General features: G+C 43.3%; 2 protein-coding genes and 1 pseudogene across 3 annotated transcripts; all 3 read right to left on the bottom strand.

Moving 5' to 3' along the window:
- Positions 1 to 960: 960 nt before the first annotated feature.
- Positions 961 to 2,843, bottom strand: LOC127755933 (uncharacterized). The gene is made up of 7 exons (XM_052281542.1): positions 2,730 to 2,843; positions 2,564 to 2,653; positions 2,262 to 2,459; positions 1,993 to 2,148; positions 1,736 to 1,786; positions 1,505 to 1,645; positions 961 to 1,416 (listed from the first exon to the last, which is right to left on the bottom strand). Exons 1-7 carry the CDS (start codon positions 2,841 to 2,843, stop codon positions 1,045 to 1,047), a joined length of 1,122 nt encoding a protein of 373 aa, XP_052137502.1. The 3' UTR covers positions 961 to 1,044.
- Positions 2,844 to 9,432: 6,589 nt separating this feature from the next.
- Positions 9,433 to 11,395, bottom strand: LOC127754158 (uncharacterized; annotated as a pseudogene).
- A 4,051-nt stretch (positions 11,396 to 15,446) lies between these two features.
- Positions 15,447 to 24,264, bottom strand: LOC127754127 (protein NRT1/ PTR FAMILY 4.5-like). 2 transcript variants are annotated; one of them, XM_052279594.1, is made up of 6 exons: positions 24,053 to 24,264; positions 23,060 to 23,109; positions 22,892 to 22,978; positions 17,950 to 18,402; positions 17,523 to 17,647; positions 15,447 to 16,543 (listed from the first exon to the last, which is right to left on the bottom strand). In XM_052279594.1, the coding sequence occupies exons 1-6, from the start codon at positions 24,141 to 24,143 to the stop codon at positions 15,691 to 15,693; spliced, it is 1,659 nt and encodes a 552-aa protein (XP_052135554.1). In that variant the 5' UTR covers positions 24,144 to 24,264; the 3' UTR covers positions 15,447 to 15,690. The 2 variants fall into 2 exon arrangements, with proteins under 2 accessions (XP_052135554.1, XP_052135553.1); XM_052279593.1 differs by having other exon boundaries at positions 15,448 to 16,543; positions 22,892 to 23,109.
- Positions 24,265 to 25,995: the final 1,731 nt, after the last annotated feature.

Here is a 25,995-nt window from a genome sequence, read left to right as displayed (position 1 = left end):
ACGTCCGTGTGTCCAGTGCCAGCGTATGTGTCATGCTGTATGACCACTCCGGGTCCACACCAGCCATGCGCACCATGCCCACTTTGTCCTCACTTGTGTGCACTCGGGAAGAATTTGGCACCATGCCCACTTTGTCCTCACTCGTGTGCACCCGGGAAGTGGAGTTCTTTAGAAATCGGCTTCCGGAAAAGAAATTGCAACTTGTTGATATGAGTATTTTATTAATTCTATTAAGCCGTAGGCTGGGATGTTACATTTGGTTTCCAACTACCAGTGTAACTTGAGAAATAATTAGCGATATTGGCTTATTAGAATTTCTCTGTCGCTGACAGTACAAGTGTACAGCAGCAACTGAACAAAGAATTACTACATGTAAGATAACATTTGACAGATCTTTGCTTTGTTCCAAGTCTAATTTTTATAAGTGATATGTTATTGTACAACCCTCGGGTGTGTCCAATTTTTGTTTTTTACGTAATGGTGTTATCAACACACCGTTGACAGCCCTTAAATATCATTGGGAATTTTTTATGTCTACTACTCGGATTGCAGTGGTGCACATGGATGGCTTGCGTGGTTCTAGCCGTCAGAGGCTGTCCTTGGTCTCATCAGCCTCAGCCAATCAGTCATCAATTTGCTTTATGAGCCCTTAATGCTCCTGCTTTACTCACCTGCATCTTTTGTATTTTTGTGTTTCAATTCTGGTATAACTCTCATTTCCTAACAACTTCATCTCTTGGAAATCTGACCTGTGCGCACATTTCCAATTTATTTTTTTACCCAACAGAATTTTAGTTGAGTTAAAATGATCTCTTACGTACCATAAGCATTGCCCAGTGATGATGGTTAATTGCCAATGCAATCAAGATCATTAGTGCATTGCATTCAAATTACAAACTTGAAGTCGTTCCAAAATCCATGTAGTCTTATTGAAACATATGACTTACTTCAGCTCCCGGATCTTAAAACATGCTAACATTTTATTCGATGTTTACAGTAGCAGTATAGTCGCCGAAGCAAATACAGATCAAATGCTTCGAACAATCACTTGATGGGCTGACTCGGTGAGCATCCCGCTCCACCATAGTAGAACTGCAAGCCATCGTCCGTGGTGTAAGGACGCCCAACCTCGTAGCAGTTTGGCTCAGTTGCAACCGTGTTGATTGTTTTGAGAGCAGGAGCTGCAAAGCTTCCCGACGCGTCGATCACCTTCGCATCGGCGAAGAAAGCGGCCTTTGTCTCTCCTTCATCAGCAGGCTGGCCACTGCCCATGGGAGGAAAAGGTTCCCCTGGAGCAGCTTCTACTACACCCATCCAACTGATCACGTCTGCAGCTTCAGACATGTGAGTCAAGAGCTTTGATGGCCAGTACCCCACTATTTCTTCTCCAACTTTCAGCACCCAGTCTCCCATGAACTATTCATTCCAGAGAAAAAAAAATCAGATATACAAAGTGTCCCAGTTAAATAATGCAAGGTTATTGGCACAGTAAAGGATTATTTACCTTAATAATCTTAACTCTAATGATGTATTGTTTTCCATTGACAGTGGAAACTGGCCTGATTATTATTCCAGGGATTGCCTTTTTGCTCATCTGAACAAACCCCGCACAACGAAGGTTGATACATGACTTATCATTATCAACCTGTTGCATGTAAAGCAGGAAGCAGTTATTTCTCATGTTTCCTCTGGTTAATACAAATTGACAGATGGCATTTTTGGCACACATTCTTACCCACGCGATCTCGAAATGAACAAGATTGTCTCCGTACAGATGTGGATCAACCTGCGATCGAAGCACCATAGGTTTTTACATTAGTATTTGACTGCAAAGTATGTCAAAATGTTCAACATTTCATATGTACTATTGAGGGTTAGTACAAGTTTATTGTTTCAATAAATGTACCATTTCTGATATGACAAAAAGTCTTCTTCTGATGTAAATAGATTTAACTGTCAAAATGAGATTCTTTGAGATTATTAAGAACTTACAGACCATCCTACAGCTACACGACTTCCTCCATTTTTTAGAACAACAATTGCCCCACTAAACCTTGGTGGACGTCCTGTACCAAGATCTGGTTCCCATATTGAAATTGATGTTTGTAGTCTGTAAAAAGTAGATGGCACTGTAACAACTGCAGCCATCTAGAACAAAACAGAGAAGGGGAGTCAATATTAATGTACGATTAATAAAAACAATTCTAAGCATACGAAAGAAAACATGGGAGATAATGCAACTACAGAACTATAATTCTTACTTGTCTATTTCCTTTGTCATTTCTGTTCTCACTGTATATAATCTTATCGAATGATCTTGTATTCATGGATCCATTGTAGCTTGTTAGGATTGGCACCGTCCCTGGGGGACACTCAATTTCGCTCATCTCAACATTAGAGATGCCAAATTTAGATCCTTCATCATCATCGGTACTGTGAGGAAAGGAAATTGGTGGCATCTGCATTAAGAGTAAAATTCAAGATGTATCTAATAAAAAGTTATTGATGTTTCTTGGGAAAACCATGCATGACTAATATGAAATATAAGAAAATAATAACCTACCAACTGAGTGGTATGATTCATCAGCAAAGGATGCCTCAAGGATGGTTGCGATTTGAAACTAACACAGGCAAAGGTTTGCCCATCTGCGGTCTGAAATTCGAGCAACACAACAGCTTTGGATCAGAACAGATACTGTAATCGTGCGTTGTTAAAATGCAATGTATACCTGAATCGTCTTGACGATTAAATTGTTGTCAACCTCTTCTTTTGTGGGATCTACACTGAATATTAGCAAATGAAGTAGAAGAAATGTTTTTATGGTCCATCCTTTGTATCCCATGGTCAGAGACTTTGCATAGATATGTATGGTAAAATCTATGCGAAATAATGTACTTATATCAATATGAATAAGCACATAAATCTAAATCTTAACCACCATATTTATTGCTTTCATAAATATACATCTAAACCAACATATTTATTGCTAGCATCATAATAGCAAATGAATCGTCTTCCTTTATTTAGCATTTATATCTTCTTTAGTATTTTCCATTTTCACTTGTAGACAGAAATGCACTAGTTTCAGGGGATGCACATTTATGTTGTCAGACTTTCATAAATGGTGCTGACTGATTTCACCAATAAACTATAAACTGAAACAAATGTTTGGATTGCCTTCCGCATTTTTGAAAATCAATTGATTGAACCTATCTTTCTTCTTTGTGTAACTATTAAAATATATATCTTGGATGGCGTAGACAAGCATAGACATTTAGCTATTGGACGCCTAGCACAAGGATTGAATTCAGCAAGGTCCTTAAATGAAGTTTAAGGGATTCTTACAACAATGAAAATTCTAGACAAATACGTAAAATTTTGTGCATCATTCCATTTTGTGAAGTAGCTGTTTACACCCAAATTTGGCACCTAGAGTCGAAATAGGGAAATATTTCCAAAATTTGGAATGCGTCGGGTTTCCTTCATGGGGTCAGTCTGACTGCCGCCTATGGGCGGGTCTGACCGACATGTAGCACTAGTCTGACCGCCAGCATGTGGTTGGTCAGACCGGCGGAGTCCGATTCTGTCAGGTCTCGGGTTTCCTTGCTTCAGAGGGTATTTTTTGAGTTTCAATTAGTTTCTACCCAGAGTTAGACATGGAGGATAACTTATAGAAGGCAATACCAACCCCTTTATAAGGGCTAAGGCTGGTTCGATTCTAGCCCCCAATATCTCAATCCCTACATAATTGAATCATTCTTTTCCCTTTACTTTTTAGCCATGTCTTTTACGTTACCTAGTTTCATCCATATTTGTCGATTTGCGCTGTAAAACGTCCACCTTTGCCGTGAGAGTGCGATCATCCCTTTGTAGGTTTGCCCTGTAAACCTTCCGTTCGCCCACGAGATGGGTGGTTATATTCAAATCGATCTAAATTGTCCTCGTGGCTAGCTTTGATCTCTAAATCGGCTCCAGTAGCCGGTTCAATCTTCAAAACCCATATTGATTTAGAGTTATCTAGATCGAGGTGGTTGGTGACTCCATTAACACCGCCACCTTTTAGGTGAGTCTCGTGTTGGGATCGAAAAAGACGCCAATAGCAGCCTTGGATGCAAATCTTTAATACATATAATTGGCAAATTGTCCTAAGTTTCTCAAAAAAAAAAGACTTCATATCCAAACCTGAACTAAATTTAAAATAATAGGTGTGTTTGAAAATCGAAGTAATGTTGTTTTGTTGTCAATGTGGCCTTTTCGTGTGGTCAGTGATGTATGAGAGAGCTTTCTCAACCTAAATCCATCGTTGTCCGATCTGTTGGATTTGTAGTTAAAGCTAACATGTATGAAATATTCTATCCCTCTTGGCTCAAGCTATAGAGGCAATGTTGAGCCGGGAGGGATCACACTTTTTTTTGCTAGTGTACCTTTCTTTAAATGTTTAACAAAAGGGAAAAGCCTTGCCGCTAATCAGCTGTGAAGGCCTGCCTTGCTAGCCCACAACCCAGTGCTGGCGAACAGCGATCACTACTACAAAATCGGTTTTTCATGGCGGAACCATATTTTTTTCGCTGATGGCCCTGTGCATAATCCGCCTGCGAAATTGAAACAATGGGTGAGGGGATAAAAACCGTCATCGAAAATAGATTTTCTCTGACGGTTGAGTTATGTAGCATGCTAGTGAAGATATATATATATATATAGCTATTTTCGCTGGCGGCTCACTTAACCAACCGCCAGCGAAAATCGATTCTCGCTGGCGATAGCTAAAGAGGTCCGCTTGCATAATATTATCACCATCTATAAATTGACCACGTGGCTCACCACCTAGTGCCACCCACCCCTTCCTCTCTCTCTCTCTCCACCACCACCCAGGCTGGCAGTACCCTCTCTTTCCTCCTCCTCTCCCCTCTCATCCCTCTCCTCTTGGCGCGGCAATGACGGCGAGGAGGGGAGGAGACCGCCTGCGGCGCGGCAACAGTAGAGGGGAGAGTGTATGTGGCTCTCCCAATCCACTCCCCTCCCAAATCTGGTTAAATATACGGGAGCTCAAGAAGGGCGCGGCATGGCAAAGGGGTAGGTTGTCACGCCCGGAATTTCTATCCAAAATTCCAAACGCTTACATGTGCGCGAACCCTCGTCCAGGAATCAGCCGAGGCACACAATAATAAATTGATAATAGAGTACAATTATTACTCTAATTAATAAGCGAATAAAATGTCATTACAGAGGTAGATAGTTCCTCTCAATCAATAAAGATCGAAGCAGCGGAAAATAAGATAAACGGCGCAGACGATTCCACTCCACAGGCAGCTTGACCAGGGCTACACCTAATCCTCCACACCATCAGCATCACTGTAGAACTCCTCCTCTGATGAATGATTGCAAGGTGAGTATATGACATACTCAGCAAGCCACGCAGCAAATATGCAAGTGCACAGGATAACAAAGGATGGCATAGTAGGGTTTCATTTGCATAAACAGCATTTAATAAACATTTCAGAATTTGGTAAAACAGTTGAGTAATAATTTAAACAATATTAATCCAACGCTATACAACATACCCTGTTGCATAGGCCCAACCATTCTGAACAACCAATCCCGGCTGCACAGTTCTATCTCCAAACCAGGAATATACCATTCCAAACCAGGAGCTAAACAAATTATTACCAGTCATAGTATCTTTTATTATGATGAGAGGTGTGAAACTAATCACGAAAGACATTGTTAGACCCGCCCATAACCGCGGGCACGGCTATTCGAATAGTTTTACTCTGACTAGAGGTGTACCACTGTACCCACAAGACACAGCCCCACGACATGTCACCATGCGCCTTGATACCACCACGGTACCTCAGAAAGGAGCTGTGACAGTACCCCTCGCACAACACAATCCACCACAGCGCACCGTTCCTGGATCATAATCACCCCCTTATAAACAAGGCATGGACTCCCCAGCGACCCCCGTGGGCTTATCTCCGCCACTTCTCAGTCTGGTGCCCCGCAATGAACCATGCTATACAAAAGGTAAAGCCGTTGCCCACGCTGGCTTGTGGTTGGCACGGTTAATGTTTCACAACCGAAACTCGTGAACCGGTCCTTAATTGTCATGAGCACGATCATCAAAACCATGTGCTCACAACCCACCATTAACAGGTTTTAGTTGGCAAATTAATTAATTAACCCATCATGAGTCATCATTAAGCCATCATTAAATAATAGTGAGTCATAAGTTATCCCAATAGTGTGCTAAAGTTTCTAAGCATGGCTACGCAATCACATCTAATATCTAGCTGAACCAATATAAAGCTCAACTAGTCAATTTATAAGAACCCAAGGTATCAAGGAATAAAGTAATCAAGGACAAAAGGGCTATAACAAACAATAGGTTAATTCCACCCAATGACATTCGAAAATAAATGCAATAGTTGAATAGAAACAATAGCTTTAAATGGGATCAACATGCTCAAAGGGGTTGTTTGGGATCTGTGTGACTTGCCTTGCTGGCCTTGGAACTCTTCAAATTCTTCTCCTGCGAAAACGGACTCTCCGGAAACGTCGGAATCTAAACAGAAAAGAGCAAAACACCAAAACAGCACATAAACAAGCATGAATAGTACATGTGGATATTTTTAACATGTAGATCTCAATTTTAGAAAAATTTAGAGACTTGAACCAACTAAATCCGAGCTAGGATGAATTAGTTATGAATTTTTAAAGATTAAATCGGATTAAAACACTTATATGAATTTTAATTGAATTATGACGCAATAATGAATTATTTTTGAAAAGGAAAAGAGGATTTATTGCGTCAGCGGCTAGGGTTAGCGGTGGACCGGGTGCACGGCGACGGTTGACGGGAACGGACGGCCGAGATCGATCCATCCAAAACGAACGGCCGAGATCGACCGGTCCATGGCCGGACCACGGCGGACGGCATCGATGACGTCGGCGATGACGTCATCTCCGGCGGCGACCGAACCGCGCGAGCTCGTCGGCGAACGACGGCGCGGCGGTGCGAACGGAGAGCACCTACGGGTAGCGGACGGCACGGCGATCTCACCGGTGACCAAAGAAACGGCGGAAGAACAACGGTCGGCGACAGCGGCGAAGAAGAAGCGGCGGCGACCTCCGGCTTGACGACGGCGACGAAGTTCCGGCGGTCGACAGCGACGGCGGAGGGGCGGACGAGAACGGCGACGCGACGGCGACCACGACGGCGGCCTTCCCGAGCGACGGCGACGACTGGAGCGACGGCGGCGCACGGCTGGAGCGGCGGCGGCGACGGCGGCGCTAAGCTACACGGTGCTAGAGCTCTACCGGCGACGAGAGGCGAAGGCGAGGGTGGCGACGGGTAGCGGAGACACCGGGGATCCTTTTAAAGGGGCAAGGAGGCGGCGGCGAAGGCCCACGGCGACCGGCGACGCGAAGGAAAGGTTAGGGTTCAGGAGAGAGAGACGAATCCGATTCGAGATCGAATCCTCCGCTTTCCAAACGATTTTAGCCGAAGTTCCAAAAGGGAAAAGGTAGAGGAGATCGAGAAGATCATTTCCCCTCTATTGATTTCACCGGAAACGGAAAGGGGCGCCTGGATTTGGAAGGAGACGACGGCGGCGCGGCGCTAGGGTTTCGGGCGGCGGCGGCGCGAGGAAGACGACGAGTCTGACAGGTGGGCCCCACCTGTCAGCGGGCGGACGCGCGCGCGCGAGCGACGGCTGCGGCTGCGGACTGGGCCGACTTGGGCCGGGGAGAGAGAGAGAAGGTTTTGGGCCGACTTTCGGCCCAAAGCCAAAAGAGACTTTTTAAAACCTTTTCCAATTTAAATTATTCATGAAATGCAATTCCATTTATTAAAAATACTTCCTTAGCTCAAATAAATCCCAGAAAAATCTAGGAATTATAGAATTAAGCAAAGTATTTAATAAAATTTTATCTGGCCCCATTTTATATTGGAATTTATTATTTAAAAAAAAGATCTTCTCTTCTAGGCTTTTAAAATCAATTCTAATAGTTCCAATTAAACAACAATTTATATATTTGAGATTTTTAGGGTGTGACATAGGTGGCGTTGGCAACAGGCGCGAGTGCTCGGCTACGGCTCCCTCCTCACTCACCCTTCTTCGCGCGGCATCAGCAGCGGCAACCTCCTCCCTCGATCCTCTCCCCTCTGAAACCTCACCTGGCGCAGCATCGACGACCAGAGGCGTCCTAGTGGCGGTGGGATTCGGATCCGGTTGCAAGAGGGGAGGAGGCTGGTGGCGGTGCCAGCGGTAGCGCCCCACTCTCCTCCCCTCCCAGATCTGGCCGAAGGAAAGGAGGCCATCAACGGCATGACAACAGTAGAGGGGAGAGTGGTGGTGGCTCCCCTACTCCCCTCCCGTCCTATATTTGGCCTTATGAGAGCTCGAGAAGGGGGCGGCGTGGCAAAGGGGGAGGTGGCGGCGGTGGCCGGTGACGACAAAGGGCAGGGGCTGCATAGGTGTATGTGGCTGATCTGGCCATGGAGGCGATGGATCCAGCCATGGAGGCAGTGGAGAGTAGATCCAGTCGGCGACCCGTCTCCCAGATCTGGGTATGTATCCTCTCCCTGCAGTCTCTCTGTTTCCCATCCATGGATGTTCATGGATGCATTGGTTAGTGATCTGTCTCACAGGACATGACAAGATCGCTGGTGCTGTGGTTGAGGGAGCTTGCAGATCGTTGTTTACTGTTTAATGTAGATTGAAAATTCGTGAATGTTGTAAATCTGTCTTTAGTTTTTCTGTTATTCATTTGTAGATTTGTGAAACGAGTAAATGCTATAAATTGTGGTGCTCTATAGATCTGGCAATTTGGGATTCACTTTTGTGATTTGGGAATAATTGTTCTGGATTGGTGATGTGGTATGCATGAGGGTATTTTTTTTTTCCCAAAATCATCTACGCTGGCGGTCGTCCTGACCACCCACAAGTGAAAATCACCTCATCGCAGATGGTTAGCTTAACCTAGCCACCAGCAAAAACCATTTTCGCTAGCGGCTGGCTTAGGTCACCCGCCAGTGAAAATAATTTTTCGCTAGCGGCTATTGGCCATCAGCGAAAATGGTGTGTTTTTACTAGCCATTAGTCACTGGCGGTAGCGTTGGCCGCATGAGAAAACTCAAAACGGTCAGGAAAAATACATTTTGTAGTAGTGGAGGCGAACTGGTTCATCACTGCAGGTTTGAATTGCTTAATGGTAAATGTGTGTGTCGTTCTCTGGGAAGAAGAAACACTGAAGGTTTGGTTTAATACCCTTTTGCTCTTACCAAACTAGAAGTTATTCCGAAAGTTGATGGCTTGAAAAACATGTGAATTAGTTAGCTCACACAGATTAAACATACTGGCCGAGAATATTATTCGATATGATCATAGTAGTAGTAGCCGAGGCAAGTACAGAGCAAATGCTTCGAACAGTTATTTGATGAACTGACTTGGCGAGCATCCGGCTCCACCAAAGAAGAAATGTAGCCCGCTGTCATATGAAGAAGGACGGCCTACTTGATAGCAGTTCGGGTTTGTCGTTCTTGTAAAAATTTCGCTAAGATTGGGAGATACAAATTTGGATGTCGATGAATAAATTACATTCACATCTGTGAAGAAAGCAGCTCTTCCCTCTCCTTCGTCTGGTGAATAGCCACTACCCATGGGAGGAAAAGGTTCACCTGTTGCAGCACTTGCTACACCCATCCATCCAATCATATTTGCAGCTCCAGACAAGTCAGTGAAGAGCTCCCCCGGCCAGTATCCCACCAATTCCTCTCCAAATAGCAACACCCAGACATCCCATATCTATGAATTTAATGGAAAAAGAAAATTATGGCAGTAAACTTGACTATTGCAACAACTTAATTATTTGCTGTTGCAATTAAACAGTTGCTTTAGATATGAATCTTTGTACTGTGCAATATGGAGCAATACTTTTGGTAGAGTCAGGGATTTACCTTAAAAATTGAAATTATTATTAAGTATTTTTTTTCCATCGATTGTGGAAACTGGCTTGAGTACTGCTCCAGGGACTATTCTATTGCTAAGCTGAATAAAGCCCGCGCAACCGAAGATTGGTACATGACTTGTCTTTATTAGTCTGTTGCATGAAAAAGAAAAACGTGACAGTTATTTCTCATAAAAATGTGATTCACTTTAATACAATTTGAGATGGTGCTTTTGGTAACCAATCATACCCATGCAATCTCGAAATGAGCGTGATTGTCACCGTACATATCTGGATCAACCTGGGATTGAAGTAAGCAGAGTTGTACATTACTAAATGATAACAAAGCATGTAAAAATGTTTGTCATAATTTATATATTGTTGAGACTTAGTAGTTAGTACAGGTTGAAGGTGACAACAAATGTATTGCCTTTCTCATGTGACGAAAATATATTTTGTTTTCTGAAAAAACAACTTTAAATTGTTCAAATTAGATTCTTTAAGATAATAGGAACTTACATACCAGCCTGCACCTATTCGACTTTGTCCGTTTTGTATTACAACAACAGCCCCAGTATATCTTGGTGGTCTTCCTGTACCAAGATATGGTTCCCATACTGAAATGGATGACTGTGAACCATAAAAGGTAGATGGTTCTGTTTCAACCGCTGCCATCTAGAATAAAACAATGAAATGGGGTATCAGTATTAAATGAAGAATAAGCATAGAGAATAAAGTGTGAAACATGTGATGGGAGGTAATACAATTATAAAACCATTGTTCCTACATTTTCATATCAATTGGTGTTTCCAGTATCATTGTGTCCTATGTTGTTGTGGAAATGTCTGGTACTCATGGATGACATGTAGCTCGTTAGGATTGGTACCGTCCCATAGGGGCACTCAATTTTGCACATATCAATACTGGAGATAGAAATTTTAGATCCTTTAGCACCATTTGTACTATAAGGGAAAGAACCTGGCTGCATCTGCATAACTCAAAAAAAAAATCCAATATGTACATTAAAATCATTCATGCTTCTTAATGGCGCAAACCATGTATCATATGATGAGATCTATAAACAACAAGTTACCAACAACTGGGTGGTATGATTCTTCAGCAAAAGATGCTTCAAAGATGCCTGTGATTTGAAATTAACACAGGCAAAGGTTTGCCGATCTCCACTCTAAAATTCGAGGATCACACCAGTTTTGCATTAGAACAAACTAAATAATAAAACTAGAGTGGTTTGTTAGAATTCAATACATACATACATACATACATACGTACATACATACATACATACATACATACATACATACATACCTGAAACATCTTGACGACTGAATGGTTTACAAACTCTTCCTTTCTTGGCTCTACACTGAATGTTAGTGATAGCAAAGAAAGTAGTATAAATATTTTTGCAGTTGGTCCTCTATATCCCATTGCTTGAAAGATTGTCGTAGAACATGATGCTAAAACATATGTGAAAGAAACTATTTATATTGCTCACATGACTCTAAATCTAAAGAACCATATTTCTTCCTTCATTTATTTCAATTATGAACATAAATGCCTTTTGCTTCAGAGGATCTATATTTATGTTGGTAGCAGCAAATAAATTTACTGATATGACTAACCAATAAACTGTAAACTGAAAAAAAAAATAATATATGCCTCCGGTAATCTTTCCTCTTTATGAAACTAGGTTGTTGTTCAAATGAATTATTGCATATGCGTTACGACGAAGTTGGTGATCATCCACACTTGCTGGTGCGACCATTCTATATCTATGCACGATGATGGAATTTCGCGAGGTATTGCTATTAACAAGGTGCAAGATGTAAATGAAATTTTTTCCACTCGTATAGAACTCTAATATAAAATAAATCAATAAATTTTGAATCATTTAAAGCTTTTGCATCATGACGTTTTGCGTAATACCATTTGGAATCTATAATAGATCCATGCGGGAAAATATAAATGGATTAAGATTTCCCCCAAGAGTTTTTTTTACTGTCCAGCAAGCTGCCCCTGTACCTAATATGGGCCGTTGAGTGGCCATGATCGGACGGCTGACATAGATTGGTACCTCTAGGTACCATTTGCCCTGAGGTACCAGCCAAAGGTGAGTGAGGTGGAAGGGTAAATTTGTATTTTCACATTAGAAATGAGTCAATCGATTTTGATCCTCCGTATTTGGACGAGGCTTAATTAGCTTTTGCAATTCTACAGCGGCGGTGATGGTGCTCCACCTCGGCTTCAGCGGCATCGGTGGTGTTCAAGGAGCTGTCTTCAGTGACAGCAGGGATGTTATAGTGTTGCCTTCATTGTGCTTCATGTTCTCCACGTTGCATGCCTAGTGCGTTTGGAAAACTAGATGAATACTCCGTCGCGTTGCTATGGAAAATTATGTTGCATAATACGTACAAATAAGATGTAATATGATTATCAAAACTAAAACAAATTAATACAATTTTGATCCTAAAAATAATTGAGATTGCATTTTTATGAGAGAAGAAAGATGAGGCAATTTGAGCCATAGATCTATCATACAAAGGCTAAAAATAATTAGGGTGATGTGGCTTAATGAGAGAAGAGAGAAATAACATTAACTACACTTAGTGGGGATGAACTATAACACCATGAAAATTTTGGTTTTGAAATACGAAATTAAAAATTCAGTATAACCAAAAATCTTTTTGAACTTCCTTGCATACTGGAATTTATTGGATTTTATTTTCCGTTTTCCGGCTATGCATGGGCTAAAGGACGAACGTCTGAGAATATGCATGCATTTTGACTTCAAATATTATTTATTCAAAGAACCATGATTATGAAATATGTTAGTATTTGCAAATACCAAATATTTTCCTGAAAACCCTTCTCTATGTAATAGATCCTCTGTGGCATATTCAATTTATAAATAGGGTTACATATTCTAAGTTTGAATGGACACCCTCTATGGTATAGTTCATTAAAACGGAAATTATTTTACAAAGGGAATATTGCTTTGATTATTGTCTGAGAATATGTCCGGTTTTTCCCCATTAATAAAGTATTTATTAGAAACCGTATTTGTGAAATATAATTACTAAAGGGCTATTTTAAAAGAAATGGCCTTCTCAGGTAAGTCTGTTTTTTCCCATTGAAATGCATGGCCCAGCGTGCATAATAGGATTTGTTATTAGTTGTGTGTGTTTAGGTGTTGTTCCAAAAGATGTCAATTAACCCTTATTTGCTAAAAGGATGCCCCCTATTTGACGTCCTTTCCTTATCCTCCGCGTCTGTTGCATTAAAGCGCTTCGGTACTAATCAGACCCGAAGTCATTTTCTTTGGTCGCAATGCGATATATATCTCTCTCAAACTCTTACCCTACGATTAATTTAGAATCACCCTATCAGTTCAAAACTCGATAATTTCCTCAAACACCTACAACTGATCGACGTATTTATTTATTGTATGTTGGTTATAATATCCTTGATTCTATTCCTACCGTGACGAATCGATTTGTATACCACGCGTCGTCCCTAAGATTCCTTTTGCATTACCGTCGTTCGTTCGTGCAAAGTGCTCGCAAAGAAGTCCTAATGCTAATCCTCGCACGGCCTCTTTGCCAAATCAAATCCAAATATCCCAGTTTAAACAGTCCAACTGCTGAGCTAAGTAAGTTCCCATCTATACGGACCAATTATCATCCAAGCTAACCAAGCCTCCTACATACAGTCCAATTATACAGTCCATTATACGGTCCATTTCACAGTCCAAATTATACAGAGTCGAATCAAGTTACGAATTGCCTAGCTAATTACAAAGTTTCCTAGCAAAATGTCCGAGTCTCCTGTTACATTTGGTCCACCCTTTTCTCTGCCAGCCCAACTACAACACAAAGTCCATTCCGGCCCCCCTCTCAAGGCCGGCCCAGCCCCTCACTAGCCCATGACCTGCCAACCAATCTAAGTCCTTTTGCCCTCCCTCTCAACCCTCAGCCCGACGCGACACAGCCAACACGCACGCAAGGTGCTCTGCACAAGCACAAATCCTGCAAACCAGGCAAGCCAGCATACCGAGCCGCCGTCTTCATCCTCCCCCACACCTTCCACCCGGGATTCACGTACAAACTTGACTCGCGGACGCCGCCACAACAACACCCAGTGCACCACCCTCCCAAAATATCGGCAACCCAGTGAGAGGTGAATCCACACCGAAAAATGAGAACCGAAAGAGAATGCGTACCTTGTCCTCCCTGGCGGTGTCGACCATCCGGACCCGACCGCCGGCGTCCATCACATCCACCACTGCTCCAAGTCCACTGCCCCGCTCCCTCGAGCTCTAGCCGCCGCCCTCGCTCGCCCATGCCGAAAGCATGAGGCGAGTTCACGGGGCCGCCAGTGCACCACCGCCGATGTCAACATCCGGCCCCATCGGCGCCGCCCATCCCATCTGCGGCCGACGCTACGCCGCTTCCTTGGCCGTCGCTCGCCCATGCGCCGCTGCTCCGGGTTCACCGCCCTCGCATGTACGAGCTCCAACCGCCGCGCCGTCCACCGTTCCTCCCAGTCCTGTGCCGTACTGCCGACGACGTCAGCCGAACAGGGCAGTCGGCCCCGTCGGCCGAGTCACCTCCACCGGCCACGACGGCTTTAAGGATTGGTTTGGTTTGTGGCCTAAATTGGCCTTGCCAATATTTGGCAATTTTAACAGTGTTTAGTATTGGTTTGAAGCTAAATTTTGGCGTGCATAAGAAAATAGGCCATTTCAATAGTGAAATTAGGTTGTTTTGGCTTCAATCCAAACACAACTTTGCCTTACCAACATTAGTCATGTCAAAACTTACCAAAATTTAGCATTAACTAAAATTGCTAAGGTCAATTTAGGTCACAAAGCAAACCAGCCCTAAAAGCCGTCGTTTCCCACTGTCTTCCTCCCTTGGCCTCCAAGCTCCACCACCGCCTCCTTTGTCGCCGTCTCTCCTCTATCCGAGCCACCAGCGTCGCCCTGACTCCTCCTCGTTGCGCCGGCTCTTCACCCCATCCACCGTCACCGCCGCCCCTCCCCTACTCCCAGCACCACTGCTCATCCTCCCCTTCGCGCCGGCATGCCCGGTCGCCGTCCACGACGCCCACGTCTGCCTCCTCGTTTCCTCACACCGCGCCGACCTCTCCCCTCCATCCCCGCCACCAGCCTCCCCCTCCCATACCGCCGGCAGCCTCCCTCCTCTCCATCCCCACAGCCGGCATCCTTTCCCCGCTACCGCCGGCCCGTGAGGCTCCTCCGGCCCCTTTCCTTCCCTCCTCTGCCACCATCGCACGCCGCCGCAACACCATGCCCAGTCGTCGCCCCCATCGCACTCGCGCGTATGGACCTGAGAGGAGTGGAAGGAGAGAGAGCAGAGAGGAGAAACCGATAGAAAGAAGGGAGAGAGAGAAGAAAAGAAAAGGAAGTGGGACCCACTAGTGGGAGCCACCATCTGGACTATTCCTCCCCGTGACCCTTTGGCCGGCTAAAAAGTACATATGATCTCTCTCTACTTCATTCACCAAGCTCCGAACATCAATCCTTATAAAAGTCTATGTTACCTCTCTTTTCTTCCTTGGCCGCGCCTACCATAAGATGCAATTTTTTTTCACATATTTTGAAATAAAGTATGGTATACTGATTTTTGTACAAATTATTACACCCACGTAAATGTAAACACAACATATTTCATGATTAGATCATATCGGCACCATTCCCAGTGTCACACATAGTCCCTCCTTGGGTCACCAACCTTCTGCTCATTCCTGTACACGTACCTCCTCGCGAAGAATACGTAGGACAGCAGTGCCACCACCTCGATGATGCAGAGGACGACGTAGAACCTCTCGAGCTTGCCATTGTTCAAGTTGGCCCCATCCAACCATCCTCCGCTGCCGCCATTGCCTTTACCGCCTCTTCGGGTGACACGGTTGGTCACCTGGATGAGCAGGCTGCCGAGCCACGCCGACACGCCAAGGATGCAGTAGAAGATGGAGCTACCGATGGACTTCATTCCCATAGACACCTCGCTGCAGAAGAACTCGAGGAGCCCCACGAAGGAGGTGACGTCGAAGATGCCAATGAGGAAGAATTGTGGCGTCAACCAAAATACAGATAACGGGATCCCGGCGGTGCCGTCCGCGAGGCTGCTCTCATGGGCGGCAGACTTCCTCCTTGTCTCCACCACCGCAGCGACGGCGGTGGCCATGATGGTAGCAATGAAGCCGACGCCAATCCGCTGGAGGTGGGTGACACCACCGACATAGCCGGTGAGCCTACGGAGAGGTGGCACGATGACGCGGTCATAGAGAATGAGGATGACCAGCTGGAAAATGATTGGGATCAGGAATAATGTCGCTGGCGATATGTGGACGGATCCGAGCTTGGTGTTCATAGTGCTGCCTTGCTGCACGGTGAAGGTGAGGATGAGCGGCATAGGGATGTAGCCGAGAACGGCAGCGGCGAAGATGGGTGCCATGCGTAGCAAGATCTTGGTCTCCTCCACCTGGTTCACGCTGCACAGCGACCATGCACCAGCATCATTACCAGTCCTGACTGCTGCTTTCTCCAAGCACCTGCAAGCAATGAAAGATTCCAACCGTTACTCATTATAAGTTGCATGTGCCAACTGGTTTGACTTTGTAACTTATTTACTTACTTCATTTTAAATTACTTATCCTCCATGTTTGTCCCAAGTTAAATTTTTGTATCTTTGACCATTAGTTTTTACAAATTATTGTAGTCTAACAGCATGAGCATTGTATATCATAAAAGTACTTTCTCTTGGTAAATCTAGAAATATATATCTTATGATAGTAAAATAGATGAGTTCATAGAAAATGATGGTCAAGCATTAAAATGTTTTACTGAGAACAAAACCAATAACATGTAATTTGAAATCGAGAGAATACAAAGATAAACCAGATAGGCAGTTTATTTATAAACCACTACTGTCCTCACACGGTGACTCGCTGCAGCTTTAGAAATGGAATATAGAAGGTTGTCACAAGTTTTTATTTTACTACTGGATTCCCCGGGCGTTGCAGCAGAGAGTTTAAGAATACTTCAAAAAATCTCGAAGAAAACAGTTTTGTAAATCGTGATACTCTTAACGCTTAAAAGAACAATACTTTCGCTCTATAGTAGTTGATTTGGAATTGCAAACATAAAATGACACATGGATGCATGTATAATGTATGGTAGGGATCCAATAGCTATTTCTTTTCTAGCAGATATGGCTCAACGCATATTAACCTTTATTTGCAATAACTAAAATAAGCAAGTTGTAAATACACATGATATTGGATGGTTGAGATCAAAGCATGAGAGGATCCAAAGGCTAGATTTTTTGGTTCCAACTATATAGGATATAGGATATATAGATTGGATACCATCTGTCTTTTTATGGCATGTTGGATTGCCTGCATCAGCCATTTCAACCCGAAATATTAAGATGGTGAAAGAATGTGCCTAATTCACTTATACTATAGCATCACTAACAAATTAAAGGAATACTCTGATAAACTAGCAATGTTCAGAGTTTGGCCGACATACCCAAATCCATCTGTTCTGGGGAGAACTTCGAGGGCATTGTTATCATCATCCTGGTTGATTTGTTTCAATTCGCTGGGGTCCTCCGGCAAGCGGACGTTTCTTTTCCTGAATGCCGCTACAAAAACCTAGAGTACACAGCTTGATCGATTAAATAGGAAAAAGAACAGCTATGTTATATAGTGATATGCTTCCTGCTTACTCTCTATCGTAGTGTCATGCATGGATGACAGAGTAAGCAGGAAGCATATCAGTATTAGGCTTTATTAATTGTTCTTTTTCCAATTTGTCATCCGCATTAGGCTTTATTAATTGTTATTCAATCCTCTAAAGTTCTACATACATATAGCTTAAATTTATCACAAGAATTTAGCGAAGTTTATAGTTTACTACAACGACTGAAAACTTTTAGCTCAAACGACGAGAATACCTGCAATATTCTTGTGATGGGGCTCCCCGTCGGCAGCCGGTTCCGGTAGAGCGGGAAGGCAGCGGCCCAGACCAGCAACCCGAGCAAGACGAAGGCGGCGCAGATGGCGAAGCCGACGCCCCAGCCCTTGCTGTTCTCCACCCACACGATGAAGACGAGGCCGACGAAACCGCCGGTGGACGCGGCGAAGGTGTACCAGTTGTAGAAGCTCACCTCCTGCCGCTGCTCGTCCGGGTCGGCCGGGTCGAACTGGTCCCCGCCCAGAGCCGGCAGGCACGCCTTCATCGCACCGTCGCCGATCGGGACAAGGTACAGGCCCAGCAGCAGCAGGCTCAGGTTTGCACCGCGCACCGGCTCGCAGGTGGTGCTCGCCGCTGCCGTTGTGGCCGCCGGGCTGCACGGCGGCGGGTGCAGCGAGGGGGTGTACGCTTGAAGCGCCAGAACGATGTAACCCTGCGGCGACGAAGTAACCAGCTATGTGTGAGAACTGAGAAGCTTGTTGGATTGTGCGTGTTAGTACTTGATTATTGCTGAACATTCGAGTGATACTTGAGAAGCTAACGGGAGAGATAAGTGTTTTTCTACAAAAATTTGGTACCTCCTCGATCGTTAAAATATTTTTTCCCCTAAAAAGCAAGGAGCAGTTGGTGGACTTGGTTATTTCGATAAATTATATATTGTTAAAGACCGCATTTGTATTTTTTTCACATTTCTCTTGTCTAGACAATCTTGTGTTAAGTTTTGGGTGCATATTTGTTGATACATGTTACTTGCAATGTTCTATAAAACAGTACTCTCCCTCTTTCCGTAGATAATTGTTGGACGTGTTTAAAAAGGAACTTATTAAGACAAGACTTTGCCTATTGATATTGCGTATAATTTATTGAATAGTATTAAGAAAGCTGCCAGAAATCTTGTAATCTAAAGGAGTCCTAAAAGTTGACACATGACAAAGCAAATCAAACTTACAAGCCCTACCACATAACATCATATTTGTGTCGCCTTATTAGTGTCGGTTGACAAAAACTGGCACTGACACCGGTTTCCAGCTCTAGTAGACCCGTGCAGAAAACGGGAGAAGAAAAAACCACATCAGTGTCGGTCTTTATTACATGAATCGGCACTAAACGCTAAAGTGTATTTAGGTGAACCGATACACAATAATAATTATTGGTACCTTTTATACCGGAACAAAAAAAAGTTGCCAGAGCCGCAAGAGCCGAGACAAGTTTCATCTTCGACTAGATGAGACCACGGTGAGTCTTAAAAAAGAAAAATGAACTCCTTGATGAAATTATAAGTCTCAATATCCTCTCTATCTTTGTGCTTTCAGTCGCTTTCCTGGGTCTTCTCCCCTCACTGTCTCCTCACCAGCACGGTCCACTCACAGCAGTGGCCTCCTCCATTGCCATCCGCATCCATCGTTCAATGGCGCGGCGTCCTCTCCTCACCGGTGGCCTGCTCCACCGTAGAGCAGTGATGGCTATCTCCCAACCAGTGGTGAACGCTCTTTCCCCACTGGTGAGTGGCAGCAGCACCCTCTTCCTCTTGCGCAACCATTCCCATGGCCCCCGTCATCAAGCTCAGGCAGCTGGATCCGACTAACACGAACTTGGGTGGGACGTATATATCTAGCCACCACCCGTCCAGAATGCACCAGTTCCACGCTTGACGATGGTGGCAACGACAACGGTAGCCTTGACCTTCAGCATTGAGCAGTGGTGTTCTTAATTATGTGATGCCTTATTTGATACTGTAGATGTGGATAATGATGTGTTGTTGATTCTGTGGTTGTCTTTTTTGTTGGTCTGTTTTGATTATTCTAGATGGGGTATGGATATGTTATTAACTTGTGATGTTCTTGAATGTTGATGTGGTTCTTGGGGAGAGGGAGGGGTGGAGTTCGATTGATCGGCTAGATTCGAGCTGATGCGTCGAGCCAACAGTTTCTTTTTTTTATTACTTCCATAACCGTATCAGTGCCATCTCTCACATCCGGCATACACTACTACAAAAATGGACACACAGGTCAGCACTATAGGTGCCGGAAATGCTAAAACCGGCACCTATGGTACTTTTCCCACCTAAAATGTGCATCCATTGGATACAATCGGCTAGAACCAGCACCTTTGTGGAGAGATAGGTGTCGGTTCTAAATAAAAACGGATACATATAGTATTAGTGTCGGTTTTTTAAGAATAACCGATACCGTTAATATCCATTAGTGTCGGATACATCTAGCAAGAAAACCGGATGAAACCAATGGAACCGAATTCCATGAGTTCTCATTCCGTCTCTCTCTCTCCCCCTTTTTATTACCCCCTCACTCCCTCTCTCTCCCTTATCCTCTGCTCTCTTGTTCACTCCGCCTCCTCCCCTCTCCCCCTCTCTCTTCCTCTCTCAGCTCTCTCTCTCGCTCCCTCTCTCTCTCCACCACACCACCCGACGGTGGGAGGGGAGGCGGCTGCGCCATCCCCTCCGCCAGATCCAACGGAAGGGGAGGTGACGGCGGCTTGGTGGCTCGGCGGCGGTGGCGGCACCCTCCTCTCTGCCAAATATGGCGGGAGGGGAGGAGGTGGAGGTCTGGCGCCCTTCCCTCCACTAGATTTGGTAGAAGTGTAGGCAGCCTGGTACCAGCACCCTCCCCTCCCCTCCCCTTGCTTGTCTCATTGATGTTCTTGTGTTCTTGCATTTTCTTCGACTAAATGAAATTAAGAGTGTAATAAAATCTAATTGGGGTGAAGGGCTGTTGCTTGATGCATGGGCTCGAATCGAGCTGAGGCGTTAAGCCAGCCTCTTTTTTAATTCCTAGGACCTCAAAGGTGTCACTTCCTAAACCGGCACCTTTGAGAAAACTCGAAGGTGCCGCCTACTAGGTGCCGGTTGCCAAACCAGGCATCCATGTGGGTTTGGCAACTGGCACCTAAAGACTTTTTTATAGTAGTGATATATGAACTCACCTCATCAGTGCCAGAATCCCAGTGCCAGTTGGGGACCTAGCTTGGAGAGCCACTTTGAAAAAAAAATAAAGACAAGAACAAGTGATTTAATCTGAAGTTCTTTACAAACTTCCTCCGCCAATTTTAAGTGTAATTGTTGGCTTCTGTGTCAAACATTTGACTATTCATCTTATTTGAAATTTTTTATGATTAGTATTTTTGTTGTTATTAGATGACAAAACATGAATAGTACTTTATGAGTGGCTTTTTTTTTAATTTTCTCATAAATTTTTCAAATAAGACGGACGGTTAAAGTTAGACACGGAAACTCACAACTGCTCCTAGAATGAGAGAGAGAGAGGGAGTGCATGCATATTAAATAAATAGACTATAGTACTCACACGACAAATAATTGATTAATAGGCTTGATGAATGACTGGTGTTAGACTGACAGATGGTACTACCCGATACCAATATGGTCGATTGCACTAAATATTTATAGTACTTCCACTACTACAAAGAGGCACATACAAATCCGCACGGACTGAAAACCAGCACCTATAGTGTTTTTCCCATCTCCACGGACTGAAAACAAAAAAAAAACCAACACCTTTAAGAGACTATAGATACTGGTTTTTGAGAAAAACAGTCACCTATACTAAAAGTGTCGGTTCCTATAATTCAGTATAGGTGTTGGTTTTAAAAAAACCGACATCTTATAAACCGAGCCAAGCCGCATGGAGATGCGGAAGATATTTGTAGCCGTCCACACACGCTATCTCTCCTCCTCCACAATGTTATCTTCCCATCTCTTTCTGCTCCTTCTCCTCCCCAACCTTATCTTCTTCTTCCCCCTCCTCTCTCATGGCTACGGTGCCCTCCTTCTCCTCCCCTCCTCCTCTCACACGCTCAGCGGCGCTCTCCTCACGTCTCTCGGCGGCAGCCTCCTCCTCGCAACGCCATGGCGGTGGCGCCCTCCCGGCGAGGAGGCGGTGGCGGTCCTCCCCGCCACTAGATCTGATGGTCCGGCGAGAGGAGGCGGTGGAACTCCCCTCCGCCAGATCCGGTGGGTGGGGAGGTGGTGGGTGGCGGCGGCTTACCGAGAGCGGCCTCCCCACCTAGCGGTGGCAGCCGACAGCGGAGGCGGCAACGGAGCCTCCCCTCCACCAAATCTGGCCGGACTTGGCGACGGCTTGGTGGAGGCGAATGGGAGCGAAAGCGACAACGGTGGCCCGGTAGCGAAAGCAGCGGCGGCGGCACGGCAGTGGATGTTCATGCTTGTTCTTGTGTGTTCATCTTGTGTTCATGTGTGTTCATCTTGTGTTCTTGATGTTCATGTGTGTTCTTAGATGTTTATGTTGTGTTCATCAGTGCCGCCTTCGTGGTGTCGGTTGGGACCTAAGGGGGTTTCCCAACCGGCATCAATTAAGATTTCTGTTGTAGTGTTCACTTGTCACAGTCACCTAGGGTGGACATCCTTGATTGACGTGATAAATACAATATCTGAGACTAATTTTCTAAAGTTTTGCAAGAAACTGTTCATAATATTATAAGAGTAGAACTTGCAAAACTACAAATATTCCAGCAAACTATCACAAAATATATATTTAAGAATATATATGTATCACAAAATTACAGAATTTACATTAAATATATCACAAAACTTATATATTTGTTGCATCGTATCAAAAATCTATAGATTTACTGACAATGTTATCAAATAACTACAAATGTTAGAGTTTAGAATTCATATCAGTATTGCTTTTCCAAAGTTACAGAAGATGTTATTTTGTGACACAATGTCTTAAATCTGTAGTTTCATCAAATAATTTATGCTAACTCTTAAATCTGTAGTTTTGTGATAGATTGATCAAACTATATGTAGTTTTGTGAAATTTACGCACATTATAATTGCGCCTTGAGTTAAAATAATAGACAATATCATCTTAAAAAACATCAAACATGATATATGCAAAAAGACAAAAAACGAATAATTAACATACTATGATCTCGATGGGAGCCAAGAGGATGACGGTGTAGAATCGTTTGACATATGAGTCAGCTAGGAGGGCCGCCGGGATGGAGAACACCTGCAACGCGGCGAACAAGTTGGTCACCGTCGTCGTCGCCTCGGCGACACCCATGTGCATGGTGCCCCGGAGGTAGCTCACCATGTTCAAGACGTTGGCGATGTTGGGCGCGTTGGTCAGGAGCACCATCGCTGCATGCATTAACATCTGATCATATCCATGATTCGTTATCAACTTGAGCATCTGAGAGCGTTCTGATACATGAGTTGTATTAAGTTTTAATTCAGTCCTGAACTGAATTTTGAATTGTAGCACAGAAGTTTAGATACGTCAAAATTCGAGATTGGAATAAACTTGGCTTGCTTGTAAGAAAAAAAAGTTTGGTTATCTTGCAAATTGAGCATAGCTTAACCGATTAAGTTTCTTATGGTGGAAGCAACTCATCCGAATCTGAATTCAAGTTGCAGACTTCATAATGGCGCTCGTATTTATAGTTAATTATGTTTTCAGTGGTAGGTGATGTACCCGTCAACAACTAGTTTTGTACGGACCGGCTAATATCAATATATACCGGTCTATTTTGTGCGCATGTTGTGATCGCGTAAGTTTATATTGCGTTTGTTAGAAAAAGTTTGATTGTCTTTATCCTATAGCGAGTTAAAATTTATACTAGCACTATATTTCAAGGTAGATGTGGACCCAAGGTGAAAAAAACAAGCTTATCTTTGTTGACCAGTAAATGTGTGTATTCTACTTCCTTTATCTTAAAATAAGTTAATCCAAATTCATATTAAAAAATAAACTTATTATAGAACGTAATAGTAGAAACCAAGGTTAAGGGATTCTAACCAAATGGTCCAAAATTCGTCCATTTCGGTAAGGATCGAGACTAAATTTCGCCCATACTCTATGTTTGCTGAATTTTGGTTTAAATTTGGTAATAATTAATTTGTCTCACATTTTTTTAATTTCATTCATTTTGGTCCCAAAATTTTTATACAATCGAATCTGAGAACACTGGTAGAAGCTAGCCATGAACAGAAGCCATCAAGCCAACAACTCAGTGACGAGCAAAGCTGCAAAGGAGAGACATAGTACTAAAAAAACAGTAGTACATAATCATGCTTAGCTCACCATGGATGAAAATGGATGCTCTTACACCTCCATGCTTCCGGGTGTCCACCGGCCTCCCCCTCCAATCCACTAGCCCTGATGAGCTGCTCATCACCTCTGTCTGTCTCTCTTCCTCTATCTGAAACCTGGAAATGTTCTACGTGATCTGAGCTGACTGACTGTATTTGCAGTTGCAGCCATATATATAAATTTCTGTCTGGCTAGTGGCGATTGATGGACGCTTGTAATATATAAAGGGTGGGTGTTGTAGTAGAACATTCTCCATGTGGTAGAACATTCTGCATATACTCTAAACCTTATAGTTCGCAATAAACGTAGTCCTTACACAAGTTAGTACAGTACTACACCTGCCAGCAATAAATAAAAATATCATTGATTATTTTACCCTGTCACATCGAATATTTGTACGATTAAATATAGAAAATAACTAATTATATAGATTACGTGTAAATTGCGAGACGAATCTTTTAAGCATAATTGCTCCATGATTTGACAATGTGGTGGTACAGTAAATATTTGCTAATAACGGATTAATTAGACTTAATAAATTCATCTCGCAGTTTATAGACAGATTTTGTAATTTGTTTTGTTATTAGACTATGTTTAATACTTTAAATGTATGTCCATATATCCGATTTGATACGGCAGAAATTTTCACCCCTGGATTTAAACACAGCCTTAGCTATGTATTCATTCTCTCCTCTCTACCCAAACTATTGCATATTATTTGGTTTTTATATGCTCTTAGGATCTACTTATTGTCTCCTACACATTGTGAAATTTTAACAATAGTAGTATATTGCGTGTGCGTTGTAAAGGGATTTTAGTTAAATAAAATTATCACTTCCCACTATTGCTATTATTTTTCATACGTAATCTGTTATTTGTACATATATTTGTTACTGACATGTATGGCTGTATGCCCTCGACCTTCACACCATCTTTCTTCTCACAAAACCACATATCCTCTCTCTGCTTGAAAAGGGAGTAAGGGAGTGATAGACGTACTGAGGGATTCTTTATCTCACCAACACCGCTATTTCTTTTCAAATAAGTATAGAATAATAGAAATACCTATATGGCACCCTTTGGTAAGGATTGCTGATGCCGGTGGTGATGGCGTGATCAAGCCGCTGAAGAAAAATGAGGAGGCTGTGTCCAATGGAGAAATAGGGCAGGTGAGTAGGTGACCAGGACATATGCAGAGTGCGTGAGAATGTGAAAGGACATTGAGGTGACACTAATTAAAAATTGAACTGTCCCGCGAGATAACAAATGGCAGTACGTTTAATTGTTACTGAGGTGAAGTACGATGATCTCTGTGCGTGATTTGAAAGGAAATTTTCGTTTGACAAAAAAATGCTTCTCTTTGTACATTACTGTGTAATAAATGAGACGTAACTGTCCACAATTTAATTGTAAGTAAGAAATTTTTTTCTTGATGGAAAAACTGTACAGGAGGTCCTGCAGGGGTCTGGATCCCATGGAGTTCACTCCAACTCCACCGAGTGGATTTGATGGAATCTCTACGGTCTCTTTTTTTTATCAACGGTTGAGACGAAGCCATTAGTTCCCACTTCCTACTAGTCTCTTTTGAAAAAAAAAGAATTCCTCCTAATCTTGTAACAATAACAAATCACCGTCTACAATATAGTTAGACATTAGAGAATATACAGGCTAATTTTACTTACATAACCCAGAAATTCTTTGATTAATCCATGGTGTAAACACCGTACTGAGCATGTGCCTCTATTTTTGCATGTATATGGTTTATGTGTGTTTGCATGTACTATGTGGTTAACACTTTTTTTTACATGAACACAGCTTCCTGTGTTTGGGAAAGAAGAGAACATGTATACTTTGTTAATTTGGTAGGCAGAAACTTAACCATTACTAACATAATAAAAAAAAATAAAGTAATTCCCATTCAAACCATAGGAAGC

This window comes from Oryza glaberrima, chromosome 11 (genome assembly GCF_000147395.1).
Source record: "Oryza glaberrima chromosome 11, OglaRS2, whole genome shotgun sequence".
In the NCBI taxonomy this organism is placed as follows: domain Eukaryota; kingdom Viridiplantae; phylum Streptophyta; class Magnoliopsida; order Poales; family Poaceae; genus Oryza; species Oryza glaberrima.
The sequence above is the reverse complement of the archived record's forward strand: the minus strand, read 5'-3'. Positions and strand labels throughout refer to the sequence as shown.